The 24,449-nt window shown below is 47.3% G+C and overlaps 1 protein-coding gene across 1 annotated transcript in view; it reads right to left on the minus strand.

Annotated features, from left to right (window-relative positions):
* LOC125748859 (G patch domain-containing protein 8) overlaps positions 1–23,325 on the minus strand; it is an 82,228-nt gene extending 58,903 nt beyond the window's left edge. The window contains exon 1 of the mRNA XM_049025517.1: positions 22,300–23,325. Coding sequence (XP_048881474.1) covers positions 22,300–22,413 — 114 coding nt within the window. The 5' untranslated portion in view covers positions 22,414–23,325. The remainder of the gene's footprint in view (positions 1–22,299) is intronic.
* Between the last annotated feature and the right edge of the window lie 1,124 nt (positions 23,326–24,449).

Here is a 24,449-nt window from a genome sequence, read left to right on the forward strand (position 1 = left end):
CCACAATCGCTGGCTGCTTTCATCTTCTTGCATGCAAAACGCAATAACTTTACAACAAAAAAATATAGATATTAAAAAACTTTTTCAGGCTCCTCAGCAGCAAAATAAAATTAAATTTAAAAAGCACTCACACAATCCTTTACGTACTGCAGGAAAGCACCCATTACAGGACCGGCACACACAGCCGCAGGAAAAGTGATGCAACGATTTCTGAAATTTGACTTTGCGTCCATCTTTGGCATTTTGGGTCTAATTTTAGTTGTTGTTATTAAGCTAGCAGGAGGTTTCAGAAGCCGTGTCCTGACGGTGCTTTTGCGCAGTCCTTAGGTTGCTCGAATAAAACACAGCGGTATAATATATGATAATGATTGCCTCTGGTCGAAGGGGACGCAGGATCCTTACACTCCTCTGCTTGCTTAATGATTAATCACGCGAGAAGCAGGGGCGTAAATATTTGATGTACGCGGCAATCTTTCAGGAGGTCATTCCGGATAAAGCTCGGATGATTAAAAGTTCAACACTTTAGAACTAAACTGTTTAAAGTGATCGCAGCCCTCTGCAACTCCAGGAACGCCTAGAAGAATATGCTCATTTTTAAAATGAAGAGATACGGAAATGGGGTGGCTGGATGGGGGCTGTAGGTTCTTATGTCCCACGGAAGCTCTGGTGGGGAGGATACCCCACCCTGGAAGAAGCCTTGAGATGCTGCTAGGGGTACGTCCTCTTACTGTTGTTTAGTACTGCTCAGGAGCATCACATACATTATCTCCTAAAGCAGGACATCCATCTCCCATAAGCTCGTTCCCTTTGCGTTCTGCCTTCAGCCCCCAGGCAGGGCTGCTGTGTAGCACTTAGCAGCCAGGGTCAGGAAGGGCTAAAGTGGACCTAAATGTAATTGCTAATTAACCTTTAAGTCCTCTGGGGTCTTGAACGTCCAGCCTCTAACTTCCAAGCTCATGTGTTGCACAGGTTCTCCACCTGCTACCCTCAGGGTGACAGGCTCATGAATAAATAACCAGGCTGTAAGATTCCCGGCGTTCTGTCTGACACGGGGACAGTCCACACGGCTTGTAAAATGAAGGTGTCCTTCAGGAAAGCTCTGATTGTCCTGACATCGTGGGGATGGGGGAAGGGGATGAGGGGGGCACAGACAGGAGAGAAGCTACTCAGAGTTCATTTGGTTCAATCAAGATGAGTATTAACTGAATCGAGACCAGGTGGGAAGGAAAATCCCAGCGTCATTCGGGCAGCCCTCTGGATGCGAGGATGCCGGTGTTGGTGTGGGTGTACAGTCACATCGGCACAATGTGCTCTAGGGTGTTCAGTCACGCCGGCGCTGTGTGCTCTAGGGTGTACAGTCACGCCGGCGCGTTGTGCTCTAGGGTGTACAGTCACGCCGGCGCGTTGTGCTCTAGGGTGTACAGTCATGCCGGCGCGTTGTGCTCTAGGGTGTACAGTCACGCCGGCGCGTTGTGCTCTAGGGTGTACAGTCACGAGGCATGGTGTGCTCTAGGGTGTACAGTCACGCCGGCAAGTTGTGCTCTAGGGTGTACAGTCACGAGGCATGGTGTGCTCTAGGGTGTACAGTCATGCCGGCGCGTTGTGCTCTAGGGTGTACAGTCACGAGGCATGGTGTGCTCTAGGGTGTACAGTCACGCCGGCGCTGTGTGCTCTAGGGTGTACAGTCACGCCGGCACGTTGTGCCCTAGGGTGTACAGTCACGCCAGCGCGTTGTGCTCTAGGGTGTACAGTCACGCTGGCGCATTGTGCTCTAGGGTGTACAGTCACGCCGGCGCTGTGTGCTCTAGGGTGTACAGTCACGCCGGCGCTGTGTGCTCTAGGGTGTACAGTCACGCCGGCACGTTGTGCTCTAGGGTGTACAGTCACGCTGGCGCGTTGTGCTCTAGGGTGTACAGTCACGCTGGCGCGTTGTGCTCTAGGGTGTACAGTCACGCCGGCGCTGTGTGCTCTAGGGTGTACAGTCACGCCGGCGCTGTGTGCTCTAGGGTGTACAGTCACGCCGGCACGTTGTGCTCTAGGGTGTACAGTCACGCCGGCGCGTTGTGCTCTAGGGTGTACAGTCACGCGGCACGGTGTGCTCTAGGGTGTAAAGTCACGCCGGTGCGGTGTGCTCTAGGGTGTATAGTCACGCCGGAGTGGTGTGCTCTAGGGTGTACAGTCACGCCGGTGCGGTGTGCTCTAGGGTGTATAGTCACGCCGGCGCTGTGTGCTCTAGGGTGTACAGTCACGCCGGAGTGGTGTGCTCTAGGGTGTACAGTCACGCCGGTGCGGTGTGCTCTAGGGTGTACAGTCACGCCGGCGCTGTGTGCTCTAGGGCTTACAGTCACGCACTCACATCCCAGCACGTCTGGCTGTTGAACCCCAGTGCAGGTCATATCTAGTGATCATCTGTGAAACGTCGGTCAGTCACTGCGGAGGAAGCGAGGGCAGCCGCATGGCCTCTGCCTAGTCATCAGCAGCCAGATCCCACTCGCCTGCTGTGGAGGATTTTACCAAATGCGACAAACGTGTGCTGGGTCTGCCCGCTACTCTGACTGCCACATGTTACATGCCATCACTGCTATCTCTGTAAGCTATCTGTAAGAAGCCCATGCCACTGTCTGTCACTATGGCCACTGTGCCCCCTTTCTTTCTCCCACTGGCTGCTCCTTCAAGCTGCTCGCAACACACCAGAATTGTCCACAGATCCGCGCTTCCCATTCAGGCCTCTGGGTGGCTTCATTCCCAGGCAGCCGGGGGGTTGTGGCAGCTGCTCCAAAGTAGCGCATCCCTGGAAATCCTGTGGTTGGACTAGCCTGACAAATCAATCATAATAACCCAACACGGCACAGTGCTGCTACCCCCCCTCCTCCCGGCCCCCACAGGCAGCCTGAACAGCGGAAAGCAAAAGCAGGGGTGGGCTAGCAGAAAGGCAGGAAAGCTTACCCGAGAAAAACCACAGCTACCTGGACATGTGTTCGTGTGACTGTCGGCCAGGGGCATATACTAGGATGAGGCCACAAGGGCACTGGCCCTAGCTGAAAGCTGATTGGCCCCCAAAACGCCCCCTCACCTGACACTCATCGATTCAAATCATTGGTCGGTCTCTTTGTATGAATTATGTCCATCCTAATATCCCCCCTAGATTCTCCCCTGATGCTGGGACACGTTTGTGCGATCGGTACAGTTCACTGATCCCTTATTCGTAATCAGAGGGAGACACACGAGGGTCTGAAGGCCGCAGACCTCTCATTGCTCTTTAATGCATTGAATCGGGTTCGCCGCAGGCTATTTATGCAAAAGAACATCTCGAAGGTGGAGCCCAATAAAGCACAAGGACGGCAGATCGGCTGGTGGGGTTCCAAACGATCGCCAGGGGTGCAGAGAGGGCAGGGCGTCTACCGCCGGTACCATGGGGCCACAGTCTATTATCCTGAAGACATCTGAAAAAATCACTGTGAAATTAGCCCAGTGCTATCTCTTACTCAGCAAGCATTAGTGTGCCAGAATTAGCCTGAAAGCTCAGCTGCCTTTCATTTGATGATATATCCTGTGATGGGTAGAGTGCCCCATTTAAATTCATTTAGCCCGTAACTCCGAACTACCGACGTCGAAGGGAACAACCAACGTAAGCGATTCAGGACACCGGCATCTCCGAGCCCTTTTAGCGCCTTAAACAATATGCCTAAAGAGACTTCAATGCAAATTTTATTCGTAGGTTTATCTGCAGGGAGATTTTCATGGAATTAAAATTATTTAGTGACGTTCCTTTCTGGTTTGTATTGTTCAGGGGCTCACAAGCAGGATGGCGCTGCATGTAGGACGGACTGTGTCCATCAAAAATGTCAGCATTTTTAGGACTTCGGAAATAACTGGAGAGAAATGCGTAAAACGGAAACAGAAGCAAACGTTTAACGTCAAGGGAGGACCCAGGATTACATGTTCACATTACAGACTTACAGGTGGCTGTGTGGTTAGAATTTCTGTGGAGGTGTCTACTCCAAACTCCTGGAGATGACCATACTCTACAGGCTTCAAACCAGTTACAGTCAAGCAACAATTACAGGGCTTCATCTCTTTGTATAAATAATTATAAATTAGAAAGCAGCATATTCCACAGGGAAATAAAGCCAAAGAACCACTGAAAGCCAGCTGCCATTATTACCAGCATGTGAAGTCATCATACTGATATTATTACACTGAATAACCAAATAACAGACGTCTTTGTGAGTCACACTCCTTCCCCGATACACACACTCGTTCTGCAGTAAGTAGTACTGAAATAGCTTCGATTTGATCTCATCTGCTATGAGGAAATCGGTTTGTAAAGGTCGGGATTTGAAACTACGCTCCTGCCCTCCAGCGCTCTTCAGAGCTTTAAAACATCATTTGAAGGCCAATTTAAAGACTCTGCTATTCTCCAGTGCGAACAACTGTATGCAGGTCTATTCATGTAATTGATGACAACAACGCTAACCCTGTCCCAGTGAGTTCCCAGTCAATAGCCCAGAGTCTTTCACAGAGCCACAACCTCACCCTGTAAGCTCCCAGTCAATAGCCCAGAGTCTTTCACAGAGCCACATCCTCACCCTGTGAGCTCCCAAGTCAGTAGGCCAGAGTCTTTCACAGAGCCGCAACCTCACCCTGTGAGCTCCCAGTCAATAGCCCAGAGTCTTTCACAGAGCCCCATCCTCACCCTGTGAGCTCCCAGTCAACAAAGAACTATACCTCTCTCTGTGAGATTTAAGCTCATAATCTGAAGTCTTTCACAGAACCACACCCTCTCCCTTCAAATGGCCTATCAGTGTTGAGATGCCCATGTGAGTTTATGGCTAGAAGGGGCAGCAGGCAGAGCAGGGGGCAGGTCATTGCCTGGTCACAGTATTACATCCTAAGTGCCCGGAATTTAGCCAGAATATCTTTGGTCAGATTTTCAGGTTTATCAATGGAGCTACAAGCTGTCTGGACTGTAAAATCTGTGAAGGAGCTCTCACAGCGCTAACACCAGCTAATGTACGAGGCAAGCCACTTAACACTAATGGGAAACACATTGTCATGTGCAAAACATCACAGTTCTCCTGGTCACTCCCCCAGCATAATCACACATAAATTGCAGGCCACAGGAGCGGGATGGGCCCCATAGGCCAGCGGGGAGGTCAGGAGAGAGCTCCACGGCTTCCTGGACATACACAATCCAGCAGTTCCCAGCTCACTGACACTCTGCAAGCTGAACACTGGGCAAGAACTGAGGCATAGTGCGATAACTGACAGACACCTCTGCACCTCAAACGGAGATGTTCTGATGAGGGGGTGTGTCTCGAGACAGGCCACTGTGGTATCATGCCTCCACTTAAACCAGCATCTGGTGCCGACCACCGCCGAATCGATGGTCTACATTCACCAGAGCAGTGACGTCATTGCTGGGAATGACGGCTCAGCTACCAGCTCCAAGTCAGGCCTGCATTTAAATGAGCTCTGGGCCATCTGGAGGTGGTAACGACAGAAAACCAATTTAGACCCGTGTCTCTCCGAAAGCAAACTGTCCAACCGCAAGCTCAAATGTATTTCGTGCTGTCTTGACACCAACAATGCAAGTTTTATTGCTTTGTAGCTTGGGGAAGAAATAGAGTCAAAAATGTTACCCTGGGTTAAAGAAACACTAAATAAATAAAAAAATGTCACTCTCAACTTACAATTTTAGCTCAAATTTAAACGTTAACCTGTCTATAAAACTGGGGATTTCTTCTGAAACAGTTAGTTTGTTACTGTAATGTTGGTGCAGGACACTAAGAAAAGGTCAGGCTTGCTGTGAAGATCTACAGATGTGTTTGTAGTTTTCTGGCCTGGTTACTACCCGAAAGATCAGGAACCAAAGGGCCCAAATCATTTATTCATAGACTGTGAAACTGTCATGAAATATGAAGTGTGCGTGAAGCCCGACTGATCCAGATCCACTGATCCCATCCCTGGGTGGCAGTGAGCCTGAAGCTGATTCAAGGAAGTGAGGAAAATGAGGCAGGGGGTGCCCTGCATTGCATGCCAGTCCAGCACAGGGCACAGGCCATTGGACACAACATACACTCTTCTGTCCATTCTGCCTGCCTGTCTGTCTCTCTACCTGCCTGCTTGTCCTCCTGCCTGTCTGTCTGTCACTTTACCTGCCTGTCTGTCCTCTTGCCTGCCTGTCTGTATGTCTCTCTTCCTGCCTGTTTATCCTCCTGCCCGTCTGTCTGTCACTTTACCTGCCTGTCTGTCCTCTTGCCTGCCTGTCTGTATGTATGTCTCTCTTCTTGCCTGTTTATCCTCTTGCCTGTCTGTCTGTCACTTTATATGCCTGTCTGTCCTCTTGCCTGCCTGTCTGTATGTCTCTCTTCCTGCCTGTTTATCCTCCTGCCTGTCTGTCTGTCTCTCTGCATCCCTCCAGTGGACCAGGCCAATCTGTTTTTGTATTTAGATGGTCTACACTCCAGCATCTTGCTTTCAGTAAAATTAAAGCAATCACTAATCTTCCTGCCATGAGTGGGTCAGTGGGGCCGAACTGCCTGGAGCCATAGAGCTGGAGCCGCCATTCCCCTGTCAGCGCAGAGCGAAGAACCCAGACAGAAAACAGGGATGGAAGGAGTCAGCGATGCCTCTGCACTTTCACAGGCACAAGGTCTCCAGCCACCAGGAGAAAGGCGTGAGATCGCTGCACATGCATACTGATGGAGCACAGTGCATGTAGGGCCCCCCCGCTGCTGTACCCTGGGGTGAGGGGCCCCTGCTACCGTACCCTGAGGTGAGGCACTTAATCTACAGGACTTCAACAAAACTGCCCACAGACATGCAGGCAAATGTGCAGGCAGAGTCTAATGTCCACAGGATGCAATAGCAGATCGTCTCTCATTAGCTAAGAGCTGGTCGCCGTGGTGATCCTCATGAGCCAGATGTGACGGCCTCATTTCTGCAGGATGGATGTAGACTGACTGACCCGGGAGCTGCTATCACTCCCTCCCTAAACAAACACTGCTGCTTTTCTACAGGCATCAAACACTGAGTGACGTGCGTCATGGCTGTCTGCCAGTAATCACATGCCGGTGTGTTTATAGATGCTTAAATGAACAGCTACACTGTGCCATGTGCTTTAGCAGATAATGGACGGCAAGAAGCTCTGTCTGCATAAACACCTCTAACCAAGCACATCGGGGCCAGAGTCTTCCCAGCGAACTCATGGTAACCTATTTAACTTTAAAAATGTCTGGGCCCTGGGCACCCTGACAGACTCGGATGGGCTCCTGACCCGAGGAAGGGAAACTCGGAGTTATTCTGCAGCTTTAACGAGGTCCCTCCTACAGCTCTCACATATTAGAGCTCAGGGGTTACGACTCAGCAGCCATCCTCGGCTGCAAATGGAACATGTGACCTCTGGCTGCCTGCTTTCCGTACGGACAGGGCGCCCGAGCCCAGCGAGCGATGGTTGAGAGGGGGGAGGCTGCAGTCAGCCTTCACAGCACCTGTTCTGCTCCTCTGGCATGATGTAGGTGACACGCGTCTCAACACGGCTGCCTTTTAGTGAAGGTTATGGGACCGTTACAGCATTCAGTCAAAGCGGATTATTCACAGACCAATGGAAATGCTTGATTTATATGCCATGGTTAAAGGGGGGCGTGACCACATGGCAAGGCTGCGTCACAGCGGGAAGAAAGCCAATGACCCGTGAGGAAAAAAAAATCGTCTTTTAATAAACATGGTGTTCTGCGTAAGCTGTGAATGATGTGGGGCGGCTTCTCAAGGCCCCGACGTGAGCTTCAGACTATGCAGGTGTGAAACACACACAGACCCAGCGAGAAGCTCTACCTCACACTCCAGTCCTACCTGCCAGTGACCATCTGCAGCTGAGGAAAAGGAAGCCCACAGAACATATCAGGAAAAGCGAGAACTGGACCTACAGGGGGCGCCTGCTCACGTCACCATTCATCTCCCTGCCTCATCGACACTGGGAGAGCGTCGACACTGACGTCAGTTGTGTGACACGGTGATGTGGCTATTTATGGCCACCCCCCAGGCAGGGCCGGGTCAAGGTCCTCGACGAGGTACCCATGTTGCCTGAATACTAAGTAGTGAAGAATATTTAAAAAAATCATTTTTAAGTGACATCAGAGGAAGAGCAGAGGCCAGAAGGTGAGAGCAACAGTGTTTACATGAAGGTTTCAGCTCAGACATCGGCCAGAATAACGAGATGCTCCAGGGAAGGAGAAGATAAAAAACCGAAAGAAAACAAATCAGCCATTAACTCAGACGTCTCCAAGCCAACGATCTGGGCCCGGAGAACGGGATCCCTGTTCATTCTTCCATGCAGGATTGTCCGTGGGATGCGGTTTGTGAAGAAAACAAACCATTAAGGCATTCGGAGGAGAACAGGAAGAGGAATGCAGAAGAAATGAGGGGAATGCAAAGCGGCCAGCGTGTGTTGGTGAGTGATGGGCTGGAGAGCGGCCCGGCCAGAGGACAGCCGCTCCTCTTCCTCCTCATGTGTGCTCCTTCAGGACAGAGAGGACACACCCACATGGCATGTGATACCGTGGGCTCCACATTTCGGAATTTGCTGCCCCCTAATTCACTTGCCAGTAGCTTGACTGCACCTTCAGATCTGGGTCATGTTCACGGGACATCTGACACCCTCCTGCTGGAGGCTCTGAGCTTTAACTACATCACCTTGCTAACTGGTCAGTGCTGTCTGGGCTGCGGGTTTGAATCTGGCCCATATTTTCTTAGAATCTGTGTTTCCCCCATATATAAGCCTGGCCCCTCCCATAATCCAAAAAAAGGTCAGCATTGTACAGAGGAAAGAAGTATGTGAGTATGATCTAAATCTATTTATGGTGGGTCTTTGCAAATATGTTCGTGCAGCAATTTTTGTAAAACTAATTCACGAACTTAAATAGCCATATCATCCTGACCTCCTCAGAAAGAACAAGTTCGTCGTAGATCAGAAAAGACCGTCCATTCACTGTGGGACCGGCTCAGGGTTGCAACTCCACTAAAGCTTCTTAGCTTTTAATTCCAAGGTGGGTCCCTTCAGGCAAATTATAATATCACTTAAAAAATGTGGCTTTAAGATAATATAAAAGCTGTCAGGCAAATTGTGTATAACTGAGCCCATACTATACAGCATTTAAACGTTTAATAAAAGGAGAATTATGAATACAGGCTTTAGGACTCTGTTTGCACGGGGCCAGTTCGCTCGGTCCACGGCGTTTCCTCCCCTTATTTTGATAAATATTTATTCCGCTCCCTGAAAATGACCCTCCCTGCATGGGTGTCTGGATTCATGCATATTTCATCAGATAACAGTGACCTCCTCTATGGAACATTTAACCTTCCACCATATGAAAAGGGGGGTCCGCAGTCAAATGGGAAGGAGTTGAAATGGAATTGAAAAGAAAAGGAATGTAAATGGCGTAGCACGTGAACAGATCAGCCACTCTGACACGCTCCTTCGGCCACGCCCCCTTCTGGCCTGGGTCCTTCTGAGCACGCTCAGTGCCGAAGAGGCCGCACCCTCCATTATATGAACTGTGTTCATGATAGAATGCCTGTCAATCCGCAATGATCGTTTACATGAAATACATTCCGTATTATTATTAAACATTATTTAATGAAATGTGAGAGGCAGAATGGTGGTTAATGTATGATGAAGGTAATACAGCCAAGCCCACAGGACGGGCTCATCAGACTAAAAATGCATATTGAGGTTTAAAAACACCTCTGTCCCAGGAGAAGTGGCTTCGTGTGGGACCCCAAACTATGGGGACGACTGAGTTATCAAACCATATGATGTGCAACTATAAGAAAAACACTGGCATCCTCCACTTGATGCAGATCTCTCTCTCTCTATCGCTCTATCTCTCTCTCTCTCTCACCAGCAGGGACACGTTCTTAAATCATCGATTGCTTTACATCATTTATTTACATACCCAAAATGTTCCGCTAGGTAAACGAACGGCTGGTTTCAGGTGTAGGCACAGCACATAGGGTTTTCTTTGAAGAGACATTTTATCACCATTTCTAGTCCGAACTGACCTCAAGACCTCCCTCTTCCCACTTAAGACCAAACTCGTGGACGTCTGTCATGTGGCTTTAAAGCGCATTTTTTATCAGCCTGTCCAGACGCTCACTGCGGGGAAGGAGACCTCTCCCAACCTTTGGTCGGATAAATAAAACATCAAAGCAGGTACAGTAGTTGACCAGCGGGAGGAGGAATCATCTGCTACAGCCTCATTGGGCCGCCCCCTCATATACCGTATGCTTTCTGGAAATTTCCATGCTCCCATTTAGCTTCCATTTACTTGATCAAGGGTATAACAGCCGGCCATGCTGAGGCCTGAAGCTAGCAGCCCATTGGGTTAAAAGTCCTTAATGACTAAGGGTCCTTTGGGTTAAAAGTCCTTAATGACTATGATTCCTATCCCCCTCAGGGTTACAGCTAGCTGGATTAATTAATCTAAAGTGGTTTACACAGCCTCCAATTATACAGACTATAGAACTATACGTCTCACTGAAGAGCATCCTAAGTAGCTGTTTGCTTACGGCCAAATCTCAGACATGGAGGCCAGCTCTGTTGGGGCCGCAGAGCACCCCCACACATTTTCATCACCTTTTCAACATCCGCACCCCCCCAGATCTATCCAAACCTAAATGAAAGCACATCAGTGTGCCTTCAGTCCCACCCCTACCCAAGCGAATTCGGCAGAGAGCCGCAGTTATGCTGGTTTAGAATTCCTCTTAGAGCCCAACATACACAGGCTATCAGGATGAAGAATATTCTATTTTCTGCAGAGAGCAGAATGATCTGTAATACCTGTCCTACGTGCCACGATAACAAACCGTGCTCTCATTCCCCATTTAAACGTGCTTTCAGTTTAACAAGTGCCGGGCTTCCCCGCCTCTGAAATACGTTCATTCTGAGTCTCTCCACGGGCGCGAAACAGTCAGGGGAGCTTCTGCACACTGGCTCACGGGCGTGAACGGCGCCACTCAACAAACACGCTAAAAGGCCTTTGTCAACAGATCCGAGGCTGCTAATCTGCTTATTTGCCGTAGTGTTCGCGTTTGTCTGCTACATGTGCTGCTCTCCCCAGCAGCTGCTCAGGATCAAGAGAGCCAAGTTCCACGATCTGTGACTTAGTTACTCACAGGCGTTTTCCGCCATGCGCCTGGTCGCGCTGTCGAGGCTTTGGGAGGTAAACCTGGAGAGGCTGCTTTGGGAGGGGCTTACAGGAGTGTCATTCTGCCTCTGGCATCTGCCGGATCATGCCAGTGTCGCCGGGCTAGCCGCGCGCTAATGCTCAGTACGTAAAATGCGCTTTCCCATGCGAAAGAGGCTTGGAAAACCGGATTTTGCCGCGTCCTCTGACCCTGAGCGCCCCCAGTCCTTCGGTCCAGGTACAGCGGAAATAATCCCTCGGGATATTCCCTCCAGGCAGACGCACGTACAGCAAACATGCCGGCTTCGCGGAGCGCAAATTTGGCACGTAATTAATACAGCTCACCGGTAATTAATCTCCCCGTCGAGAATTAGGAAGACTCACTCTGTTAAATGATGGGAATTATCTAACAGATGGCCAATGGAGAGCCTTAATTAATTCAACCTGGATGGATGGACTACCCAAGATTTTGTAATTAGGGAGCACTGAAGAGGACAGTCACGGACCAAATGCATTATGGGAACGGCTTCAGACAGCTCTTATATATTACATCACACCCAGGAACATCTGTATCGTACTTCATCTTGGTTTGCACCATGCCAGGAAGTAAACAGCTGAGACCGGCTCATTGGTTACTGGAGAAACGCTTAGACTCCATTTAACAGATGAGCAGTTTATGGAAGTGAGTTAATCTCAGGCAGAAAGACGTACGGTGGAGTGACTCCAGCAGGTCAGCTGCGGCTGCCGCCAGCGATGCAGGTTACCCCCCTCTTGACTACAACCGTGAATTAAAGTGGCAGTACATTCACCGGTGGGTCAGTGATCACAGCAGCGCGCCCGTGGTAGCAGCGAGATAAATAATGAGTGACGCATTACTCTGAGAAGCGAGGATGGGACCCCGCTGATGTGGAGCCACTGGAGGACGTAGAGAGTCACTGTCCCAGTGTGGGGGGCGGGCGGTGAAATGTGCAGGTTCAATGATGGTCCTAACATGGCACTTTTGGTTACAAAGGGCTTTTCAGGCCTGAGATAAATGAATGATCCTTATCAAGGAAACGTGGAGGAGGACCATGCTGGTCCATGACTAAAGGGGACAGCAACAATTCACATCTTGTTCCCTGCACTGCAAAAATCCAGTAAAATATATCTTCAATTAAGGCAAGTGACAGCCAACAAGTTAATTATATATAAGCATAGCAGGACATACGGATGTGCTCCCCCCATGCTGAGAGGCTTCCCTCGGGGTGCTTCTTCCCACAGCCCAAAAACACGCACTGATGTGAGAGGTCCCTGCGATGGACTGGCATACCATCCGGGCTGGGCACCAGCTTTGTGTCTCATATTACCTGGCACAGGTCCCACTACCCCCCGCCCCACCACACACAGGATAAATGGTTTCTCCAGTGTTCCTATGACTTCCTGCTCTGAAATCGTGACGGCCAGTGAACTTTGGTGCAGACACAATTTATAACTTCCACTAAAATCCAGCTCACACATTTCTCAGTACTGACCATGTGTCTACAGAGTTAAGCCATCTGGCAGTCAAATGTCCTCTGACCCGAAAGTTTTGTGAGCATCTATTAATTTCCCATATATAAGACATTTGTTTTAATTGCACAGATTCCCAAAATGAGCTTCCTGAGTGCCGAGTCATTTCTTAATGGCAAGGTCACATTTTGGCCATGTTTAAAAGCTTTCTCACACCATGATTTTCCTTTTTCTTAACCCTCCATATTTCACATGTAAAAATGTCAAAAAGTAATGTTTCCCATAATCCCCCACATCGGCTCTGTACCGTGTTCGGTTCCCCTGAAAGCAAACGGGTTCCACCCGAGGGTGAGGACCTAAAAGGTCAACTTTGGGATTAATTACTGCACAAATGAGCAGAAGAGGTGTATATCGTTGGAAAATGCTAATTAAAGAGCTAATTAAAATCTTCAATTCTACAGTGTGGCCAAAGAGCAGAGTACAGAAGTTTTAAAGAAAGCTGCGGTGTAGTCTTTGGGGAATCATGTAAGGAAATAAAAATGAATAAAGGCTACAGAGTGCGTTCTGCACGGGTTATTTGTACGCTGTGCTCTTCCTCGGCGCTCTTCATCTTCCTCGACAATAAGCAATCTCACGGCAAAATGGGGAGCTGGAAATAACTCAACGTGATGGTTGGAAACTGTCTCATTCCCATTTTATCAGACGGTTCCTACAATCCCACGAGGAGAGACAGGAAATACTGCTCAGAGACGAAATGCAATCAACGCGATTTATAGTGACATGCCAAGGACCTCCAAGTCACTTAACAAATGTGATTTTTTTTTATAGCTCCGAAGATGTTTCAAGTTCAATTTTCATTGTAGATTCATTGGACCAATGTCTGTATTGAAAATACCTTCACGGCACATTTCTCTAAAACTAAACACACGGTGGAGAGATGTTCAATAGGTGTGGAGACCGGTGTGCAGCCAGGCAGGGCAGAGCTGGGCCAGCTGAGCCACCACCGTTCAAGACAAGGGTGGGAGCAATGAGCGACTGAATAGCTGTGCTATTTTAGGTGGTAGACTAGTGCACGTTTTTGTGTGGATTGGAGGCTCAGTGGGTACCTCTGTTACCCCTATAGCTGCGGGTTCCAGTCCTGCCTCTGCTCTGTGAGCATGTGAGTTTCCTGCAGTTCCTTCTGTTCTTCCCCAAAGTCATGTAGCTAGGTTACCTGGCACCTGTAAACCCGTAGTGTTTGAGCACGCAGTTACGCCCTCGGTGGCCTGGCATCCCACCCGGCTGTCCCCTGCCCTGTGCCCTCTGCAGCACGGACCAGGCTATAGCCCTGTGACCCCAACCGCTATGCTATGAAATATAAACCGTAAAATAGAAATGGATTTGCAAATGTGAAATACAACATGATAATGATTTTTATAGGCGTTCACATTAATGACCCAGAGCGATTTTTTCAAAACGTCATATATGTTAATTGCCACATAAACTTTTAGCGGCACCAGGAAATACAACAAGCACATTACATTCTTCTTTAATATTAATTAATGTGTTATTCAACTAAGGCAAGGTGTCCCAATTCGTTCTTGTTGCAGTCCTTGTATTGCACTGCTGAATGGTTTTAAAATGATCTCATTGGTTTACTTCATCAAATACAGATCATATATTTACACACATTTATACATGTCTCTTTCATTTTATGAATGCCTTGCTTATAAAAATAATATGAGATTGATATCAAATCACAGGTTGGTGTAATTTACATTTAAATGACATAAATGCCAGGTGATTTACTTAACAAAATAACCATAAATGGAGACATTTTATATCCCTCGTTAAATTACACCTGTTTATTATTCATACTTCTGGTCTAATAATCTCCTGTCTTCAGGTTTCTTTATGATGTTAATAAATCAGAATAATCCATAAACTATAACCCTGTACTGGTGATTCTAAATTACTGAGAGAATCCAGCTGACTTATTTCAAAGCGTCTGACACAATAACTTCAGCCCTGCGCTGAAAGGATAGTTAGGAAAAGCTCAAACAAATAATGGAAGCAGAGTGTTTACTCTTGACAGGGTACCTAAGCTAGAGGGAAACACACACACTCAGGCCTGGGCCAGTAATCACACACTGGGAGGTTTCAGGGGAAGGCAGTTATCTGGGAGGTGTTGACAAGATCTGCTGCTGCCAATGTTCAGGAAAAAACTGGCTGGGACTGAAAGCGGAGAGGAATGCAGGGTGGTAGCTTGTCTCATGGAGATGTGGGTTAATGTCTTCCTGCAGATAAAGCCAAGCCTACGGGGAACCGGCTCACCTAGAGGCGAGGCAGGCAGGGAAGGGATGGACAATGCTGGATGTCATCTTGTACAGTAAATAAAAGGCAACCGATTTCGGCTGTTGTGCTGATCGTCCCATTACAGGCCAGGCCTAAAATTATACTGTAGTCATTCTAACTTAATAGCAACGCACATCTGTAACTCAGTCTGGTTGTAAAATTGGTTCCTTTGAAGTTCCTCTTAAAAACTGTAGGAGAGCTTAGCTTAGCATTAAGTCTGAGACATTTTGGGGATTTTTCCAGTTGATCAATTATTTTTTTCATAAGTGTCCAAGTACCATTTACCTAATGATGTATCTGCATCCCACACCTCCAGCCATCCAGTATGTAATTTAGACATTATGGTGAAGTTGGCCATGCAGGGAGAACGTGAGAAAGGACATGGGGAGGGTGGATCATTCCTCCACAAGTCAGCGAAAGGTTCCTGTTTGATGTACACAAAGTTGGGGGGGGGGGGGTGTGTCTACTGAAACATGGAATGACTGACAATGGGAAGACCCCCCGTCCTACCCAGAGTCCTCTCTGCTATGAAAAGGTCAGTCGGGCGTTTCATTAAGAACGGGGATACGAAGGCGTAGCGGGAAAATGTCAGCTGGGCAGTCCTGTAATGTGAAAGGTGACCCAGGGCCAGGCTGTGACGCGGTATTTATGTCCCATTGAGCGAGCGCTACGCTACTGCCTTCGCCGCCCATGACCCAAAGCCAAGTCACAAGATACTTTCCCAAACTGTCTAATTAGCGGGGTAATTTCATATACATTCTGAACATCCATTAGACCAAACAAAACACACACAGTGTTGTTTAATAAAAATTTATCAAGGAATGAAGTGTTGCTTCTAATCAACTCTGACTAATTTATTTGAGATTAAAGAGCTGGAGTCAATTATAGTTTAAAAGAAAGAAAGTGTGACAGAAAACATTATGAAAGACTTACATCATGAGTGTTGCTTGCAGCCTTGTTTATTTTTAACAGTCGGTGCCGTTCACCACTGGGTCCTTTATCCACTTATCCAGTATTTTTAACATTGCGCTTAAGGACCACTGCACCCTATCAGAGCACATTTCCAGTCTGAGAACACAGCCAATTGGAGGCCGATTAAATGCAGGAAACTTAAAAACACAACAGCTCCTGGTCATATTTACACAAACAGGAGATCTCCAAATATCCATCCACCCTCCAAACAATTATCCGGTACAGAGGAGGATGAGATGCCAGTTTATTAGAAAATACATATAACCAGACACTGTGGTCAATTAAGGGAAACCAGTTCAACTAATTATATATATATCTGAACTGAGGAAACTCACACAACATGAAGAGTACATTTATATTTCAGGTGAGGCTGAGGTGCACCCTGGACGTGATGCCGGTCTATCACAGAGCATAGTCGCATGCTCACACACTACGGGCTATTTAGAGACTGCATGACTTTGGAGGTAGAAACAGGGCTGCATCTGGAGAAAATCCATGCAGATAGAGCAGATGCAGATCTCAAACCCTGGAGCTGTGAGGCACCAGCACTACCCACTAATTCACTGCCCGAAGATCAGGTTTAATATTTAAAAAGGGTTTTCTGGTGCAAAAGCGAGACACAGATGACGTCCCCTGAAGTACCGTAACCTGAACCCGACGGTGGACACCCAGCTGCAGAGATTCCCAGAAAACAAGGGAAGACAGTGTTTATTGTTTTTCTCTTTGACTATGCAGTATGCGACCACTGTAAAATGAGAGTATGAAAGATCAGGAGCCTAGGAGGCAGAGAACCTGTACACTGCGGGCAAAGTCAACACTTCATGGTCATTATCTCTGGGAAATCATCTGAGATTGTTTAAAGCCGTTTCAGTTCGAATTAATGGAAAACTCCTCCCTCTTCTGTTTACCTCTGTCATCCTCTGTTCATCTCCATGCATTGTGACTGAGCTTCACCGGATGTCTCAGTCATCATGTCTCGGTCCTGAGTGGAGCCAGTGTGTTTGCTGCAGCCCATGACTGTTCATTGGTCCATTTTCCCTGAAGCTTTTACCAGATGAGGCATGTTGGACCTGAAGTTCATCCCAGGACATGCAAGGCATCATCTCTCCATGTTCTCCAAACTCACAAGCCCTGAAGAAATGTGATTCCAGTGCCCTGATGGCCCTAACCTGACCTTTACGTGTGAATGTGCTGAAGTCCAGTCCAGGATCCGCTTCAACGTGCGAGTTGTGCGCTCTGAGACCGGCTGCGGACTTGCACGGGCCTAAGTGGATAAACTCTCTTGGAAAATGGAGGGTTATATTTAGCTGGATCCATTTGCGATGAGGGAAACAAAGAGACTGAGTCACTGCACTTTTAAGAGGTTTCTGCTCATGAGCGGCCACGGTTTTTCAGATTTAAAACAATCTCTTGTGTGTCGTGAAGTATTTGTTCGGAGGTCAAAATGAATCACAGGAAACCACGGTCCGGAGACTCCCCGACCAACTGCACGCGATCGACCCGAAGCTGCAAACCCATCGGGTCATTTTTACTCATTATTAACGGCTCGAGGAGCCGTGACCATTAAAGCTCTTCCTGAACGCGATTCTCAAATTATTATTCTGTTCTTCCGATAGCACCGAAAGCGAAAGGGCAAAAATAAATATGAGAGGTGCAGTAATGCATTCAGCTCTCTTAAAGCACTGGTGACTGCAGGAGGCACGCCAAACCGCAACTGGAAGCAGAGAAGCAGTTAAGACTGCAGATCATGCTAACATGCTAATGCTGGCGTCGGTCACATTGTGGAACGTCAAGTCCAACAGATAGGAAGATTAAAAAAAAAACTGCATTTTTACTGCGTCGCAAACCGTATGCCATTCATGCTACTTTTTTACACATCCCTGGTGTAAAAGACGAATCTCAGATCGGCATCTCGCAACAAAGTTGTGCTTAAGGGAACGTTTTAATACGAGAGGCAAAATGGAAAGAGGTCAATAATGATTGTTAAAATCCACGCTCAGAGTAGCCCTGGGCTTAGCTACTGTGGATTCTGACTCAAAGTAAATCTGCTCTAAGTTCTCTAAAATTAATCTTTTTTTATTCAAGCTATAACACTGATGTTTCATGATGCTAAATGAGCTAGCGGCACTCACTTAACAAGACAGCTCAGCACATTGAATGCGCTAGCATTGCGTGCTTATTTAGTGAGTACCAAGCACTTAGCAAAGTAGCATCCTGTGCTAATTGAGTTGGCATTCTGCAATGAATGAGCTGCCCCCTGGTGCCAGCGGAAACTCCGAACTGAAGAAGACGAAGCAACACGCGAAGTCCGCTAAAGAGTCTACCAGCTGCTGTAGGCTTGTTTGGGCACCTAGGAAACAGTAACTATGGAGCTCCTTCAGGAATTATGGAATGAGGAGCAATCAACTTACAAGCTTATATTGAGGTGAGTATGGAGAACATGTTACCTATAGCCGTCAATATGGATATGGGTCACTTCTGTCCACGTCCACAAAATGCTGCAACATGGATATTATGGCATTATGGGTAACATCCATCAGAACAGATGGTCTAGGTAGGCCTAGAGCCAAGACAAGATAAAGCACGTATAGTCATCATCCCGAGAAAGCATGATTTGCATGCATCTCAGGTGAGTTTCCACATGGCTTCTGCTGGAAAGGCGTAACAGGTTATTATTATTCATATTAATATTGTTGTTCTTGTTGCTGAATCAGTGCTGTCCAATACAGACGGTAGATAGACAGAGAAGTTTGCTGCCATTTTTCTGGCTGTTCACAAAGGGAATCAAGCTTTGTCGCCGAGAAACTCTGGATAATTATTGACCAGCCAGGGTTTCCAAACAGCTCGAGGGCAAGTTTGTTTAATCTGCCAAAAATGACAGACTTCGAAGATGGAGCATCTCTGCTTGATTTTCTGAGAATCGTTAGCACACCGACATACTTTGCTGTCTTAACGCTGGACAAGCTGTGTCTCTTTGGTAAGAGATTATTTTTTTCCTGATGCCCAGTGAATTTAAAGTAAAGTGCAGGTACGCAGGCGGACAGCAGACACACTAATGCGGTTCCCTCGCTGGGGACTGGGTACGATACCGCTTGCTGTGCGAAGCCTTTCACAGAGAGGAAAGGGACGTGTCTCAGAAATTGGATTTGTCAGCCTCACTTTACAGACTTGCCCCATCGGGATGGATCCCCGCCCACCCCCAACCCCACCCACTCAAAAGGTGGATATTTCAGGTTCAGAGGGAAAAAATCCAGACCGAGATTTTGTTTCAACCAACCAGCTGAGCGCTCTATTACTGTACCTCTTTATGTGTCAACTGGTTGGCTCAAACAAAATCTTGGTCTGGATTTTTTTTTGTTTCTGGACCTGAAACTATCCACCTTCGCACCTGCTCATCATCACTCGTTTGGAGAAAACCGCAGCTCTCAATACCTAATTATAATTTTGTGACTAATTGATTTTAAAACACAACAAATTGTAACAAAAGCGATCCAGCCTGTGTCTTTAAATGTGGGGTAAAGCAAATCAGCTAAGAATGGAAATGAATGCAGAGGAAAAATGCGGCTCCTGCGCGGGTCTCGGCCACCTTTTCCGCTCTCAGATGGCGTGGGTCAGGAAACAAGCTCTGGGGAAAAAAACACCTGAGCCTATATTACGTGGGTAACATAAAGAGATTTACCGAAACTGTCCTGCCCCGATCGTCCGCTCCCCCCGTGTGCCGCGCCCCTTCGTTAACCTCGTGTGGAATCCCCGTGTGATCAGCTGTTTCTTCTTGTTGTCATTAGTCCTCTGTATTTAGTCCGCGTTTCAGTTTGGTTTCCCAGTCCGGTCATTGTGTTGTAAACCTGTATTTGCTGCCTCTGTGTTCGTTTGCTCTTTAATTAAACCCCGCATTTTCCCGTTTCCTGGCGCCCTGCCTCCCTTTCTGCGCTCCGTGAGACGTGACAAAAATGAGCTTATGTTACACACACTATGTCAGCTATTCACTTCTAAATGGGACTGTGGTATGGATGTGCACAAAATCCTTCATGCAGATTCCCTGTTATTGACTCTGTTAGCACAAAATCACTTTAGTACAATATATATTTTTTAAAATATTCATTTTCTGTTTGCATGTCTTGGCAAAAAGACTTTTGAAATTCTTTTAAACACGCAGAAACAGGAATTTGTGCCAAAAGTCTGGAATCATTTTGCTTTTTCTCCACAGAAAAAATGACAGACGTCTAGAAACATTTGTGTGATACTTAGAAAGCCCTTCATTTAAAATATAGTAACACTTCAGGCCAGATTAGGCAAGTTCTCCTTCAGAGCAGACGGGTGTTTCATAGAAATGTAAATCTCAGCCAGCATAATCACAGTATATGGATGTAGAATTACATTCCGTAAGCCGTGAATTAGAGGTGAACTGCAGTTCTAGGTAAAAACTAACCAAGGCTCCATTATTAAGGGTCACACAGGCTGCCTTCAGAAGATTGAATGCTTGTTGTGCAAACCACCATCTAGTGGTCGACAGTGGAAACAGAGGTGGATCGATACTTCACAGAGCACTACCTGTATGTGAGCCCTGCCGTCTGAGCAGCACTGTATACTGATGGCCATGTAAAGATAACCTGAACGCTCATATATATGATTGCATGATTGCATCACCACCTACACTGGCGATGGAAGCAGCAGCATCTATCCAGGCAGTGAACACATGATGCAACCTTCAGCAGAAACTGACATTTCTGCAACAGCTGCTCTGACTTCTTTCTACCCAACTGATCATCGGTTCCATATGCCACTTTGAAATGAATCGGCACCCAGAGAAAGCACAAATGCTCCACATTTACAGACAAGGTCTTTCTGAATTCCTCAAATTCACTCAGTTTCAAGCAGTAAACAGCAGAAATTGCTGCGAAAACTGAAATAGTTACAGAATAGGGTGCTTAACTAGGCTCTCAATAATTAGCTGCTATTTAACTTTTTTTTTTTTTTTTTTTAACGGACACTGAAAGGGAACTTGATACCAGCCTCATATCTCAGGCTCAAGTACAGACCTTGGGAGGTTTATTCGCAGTACAAGCAAAGAACGCATCCTATTTCAAGCGAGGAAGGGAAATAAACACGAGCAGGGACCCTGAGCGTCTCCCGCCGTTCTCACCCAAGCGAGAACTTTGATAAAGGCATTTAAAATGTCGGACAGTGAAATCACACGATGATTCATTTTGCGTTTCATGTTCTCTGTACACTGAGTTTTTCAGACACTGAACTACACGGCTGTGGATGTTAAATTAATCTGACTGGTGCAGCATTCCGTCCGCGGAGGGGAGGGAGTGCTCTCCATGGGGGGTGGGGTCTGTTGGGCGTGTACTGAGCCGTAAGCTGCACCTTTGTGTGCCTCACGGGCATCACCAGGTCACGCTGCTTCCTCATTGGTAAGGCTCTTCATTTTTGGGGCCACTGTCTTTAAGGGCGTAAGACAAAAACACCCTCTGGATCTCCGCAGTGTAAAACGTCTCTTTGAGTCCTGGACTCACTGCATCTTTCTTTGATTTCAGGATATCAAAGACCTCTGACCCCTGACAAGAACCTGACCCGGGTGGGGCACCACACTGCATCAGCAAAGTTATTACAGTTTCTAACTGTCACACTTTGTTTTCCAGCAAGAGTGAAAATGTCAGCTGCACCCTTCTAAGGGTGATGTTCTCTGGATGGGGAGAAACGAATAACATGTCAGGCTTTGATACAAAAGATGTCAGAGGGCTTTATAAAGACAAGCCCTGTGTCTTTGGGACCACGGTCCACTGCGTGAGAAGATCACAGAATCATCTAAGCTAGAAGCCTGCCATTTTTACTGAAGTATAATATCAACAAACAGAATCCTGTAGATGCTTTAGAGTACACCTGCCAGTCATTATCTTTTATTAACTGAAAGCTGCTGTAAACTGACTCATTTGGAAAGTATCGATTGAAGGCATCGTTACTTCTTTAAACGTTGAAGGGCTGTGTGGAAATAACACAAATTCTGTACACCGTCCCAGCTATTTATCACAGCAGGTCTTGAACTTGAAGTTGCAAAACAATTATTTGTGAGTGGCATCGACCATAAAAGGCGAGACAACTTAACACATTACCGAGGGAGGCAGCCGTGATATTAGACTGACCGGCATCGCTTTCGGCGTTTTGCTGCCCAGAGGCACCTAAACGCAACTAAAGGAGTAACATTTAATAACAGCGAGCATGACATTTATTAACAAACGCTGCAGCTGCAGCATTAGGATGGATGACTGTGAAGCACCGAAAACATGATCTGCAGGGGGACTAAAAAGCACCTTACCGGCGAGTCGCCTCCAGCGCTCTCACACAGCGGACCCCTGAAAACTCCCTTAATGTTCCGCAAATGGCCATTGCTGAGATGCGTGGAGCTGATCACTAGGTAGTAGCACGCCATACGGTCCACAGTGTCCCATATGTGGAGATGTCGACGCTGGTGCGGGTTATCCGGCGGCCGGCTGTCGGTTCCGGAGCCGTGATCAGAGCCACCCGCTCGGGGGATCGGGGTGTCACCGACAGACACCTACAGCGGAGGAGGCTGCTGGGCGCCTTCAGCTCATGAAAGCGGCTCCACGGCGCAGTCGGTGTAAACAGCAGCTTGTCCCATAGTGAGGGTTTCTCCGTGTCTATTACAATGCAAATTCTCTCCTCCCGCCGGGCAATAAAAGGAAACTCCACTGCCTCCCGATCGTATGTTCAGGTCCTCCGCTATGATTTAGCGACGGTAAACGCAAACACTGAAAGTCAGTAATACGCCAGAAAGTGCATAAAATGACTCTTCCACTTCTAGCTATAACCGAAGCACGTGTGATGTGTTGCGTCCCGTAGATATTGATATTCTTGAACGTCTCCAGACTATTGGATCATCTGTGACATTCCAGTGGCCATTCTTTTCGGCAAGTTGAACCTTTCACTTGGGTTGAGTAAGATATTTTCTTGCCTGGCATCTACAGACATTCACTCTCCTGAAGGATGCTTGAGTATCTGCTCCTTCAAAGCCCGTATATCTTTCCTGTCTCAATTCTCCAAACGCAGCATCAGAACATCTTCACGATCTGCTCAGTGCTCCGGGTAGCAGCTGCTCGCTTTCTGCCCCTATAAGCCAATTCATCTCCCGGCGTCCAGAAACATCAGCCTGGGCTCTTTGCATTAGGAGAAGTCAGTGCGGCGCTCAAAAGGGAGATCCAGATGAAGAGGGATCGTGAATGACACTCTGTCCTCCGCTCTTCTCCATGACGGTGTTTCTGCAGGAGGTTTCTATGGGAGGTTTCTCTGTGTAGATAAGTAGACAAGAGGGAGGGGAAAAAGACGAGATGCGACCATGTGAGCTGAAGACACCCAAAATGTTAGCTATTACTGGGACGTGTGCAAAGCTCGGTACGTGTGGCGAGCGATGTGCAGCGTTTAGGTGAGCCGAAGAGGAGCCGCCGCAGAGCCGCATGCAGACGCTGCGCTCGGCAGGAGCGGCGATCGCTGTGCCATAACTTTGTACCGAGCACGGATCAGAACCACAGATGAAGAAGTGCAACTATGGGCGCTTACAGTTATTGTGTATTAGTGATGTATTGATCAGCTTCATGTTTTAATAAATTTGGATAATTTAATAGATTATATTTCTTTACATGGGCAATAAGCGTAGGTTATGTGTATGTATTATTCTCTGTAAAAGTTAACACGCTGTGGTAACTAATGCAAATTGTTCTGAATTGTATTTAATTGTATGTTTATTTATGAGGGGTTGGTGGGTCACAGATGTGCAAGGTTGAGGTCACGTGCAAGTTCTCAAATGCGCAAGCGGACTGTCGCTCAGCCACATGCATGGATGTGAGCGCGCAGTTCCTATATTTCTGTCATTGTGGGGAATCTCCATTCATTCATATGGGCATAACCCCAATCCTAAAAAATATATAGCTTTCTATTGTGGAGACCTGGAACAGGTTTTTATCACATTGTAGGGACAACACACACACACACACCTGTACTCATATCTTTGTGGGGCCTGTCCATTCATTTCTACTGGCAAATCCCTACTCTCAACAATCACTACCTTAACCCCTAACCAGAGCTAAGCTTAACCATAAGTAACTAAACAAGTCTTTCTGCATTTTTAATTTTTTGATTGCAGTCACAGATTTTTATAATAATAACAACAACAACAATTGATACTTTATTGATCCCCATGGGGAAATTATCTTTACACCTCCTGTAACTTGCTCTCTGTAGAATAAACTGCCCGTGAAGGGCAGCCACCTGTTGGGGCACCCAGGGAGCTGGGGGGTTAGGGGGCTTGCTGAAGGATCTGCAGATGTGCTGAGGCTGGGTTTGAAGTGGTGACTTTCTGATTACACATACCTGTACATACTGTAGGCTTATTGGATTTATATAGAAAAATAATTTCTGAAAAAAATAACAGGTTTTAACACATTTTGGGGA

The sequence above is a fragment of the Brienomyrus brachyistius genome, chromosome 9, assembly GCF_023856365.1.
Source record: "Brienomyrus brachyistius isolate T26 chromosome 9, BBRACH_0.4, whole genome shotgun sequence".
NCBI lineage: Eukaryota > Metazoa > Chordata > Actinopteri > Osteoglossiformes > Mormyridae > Brienomyrus > Brienomyrus brachyistius.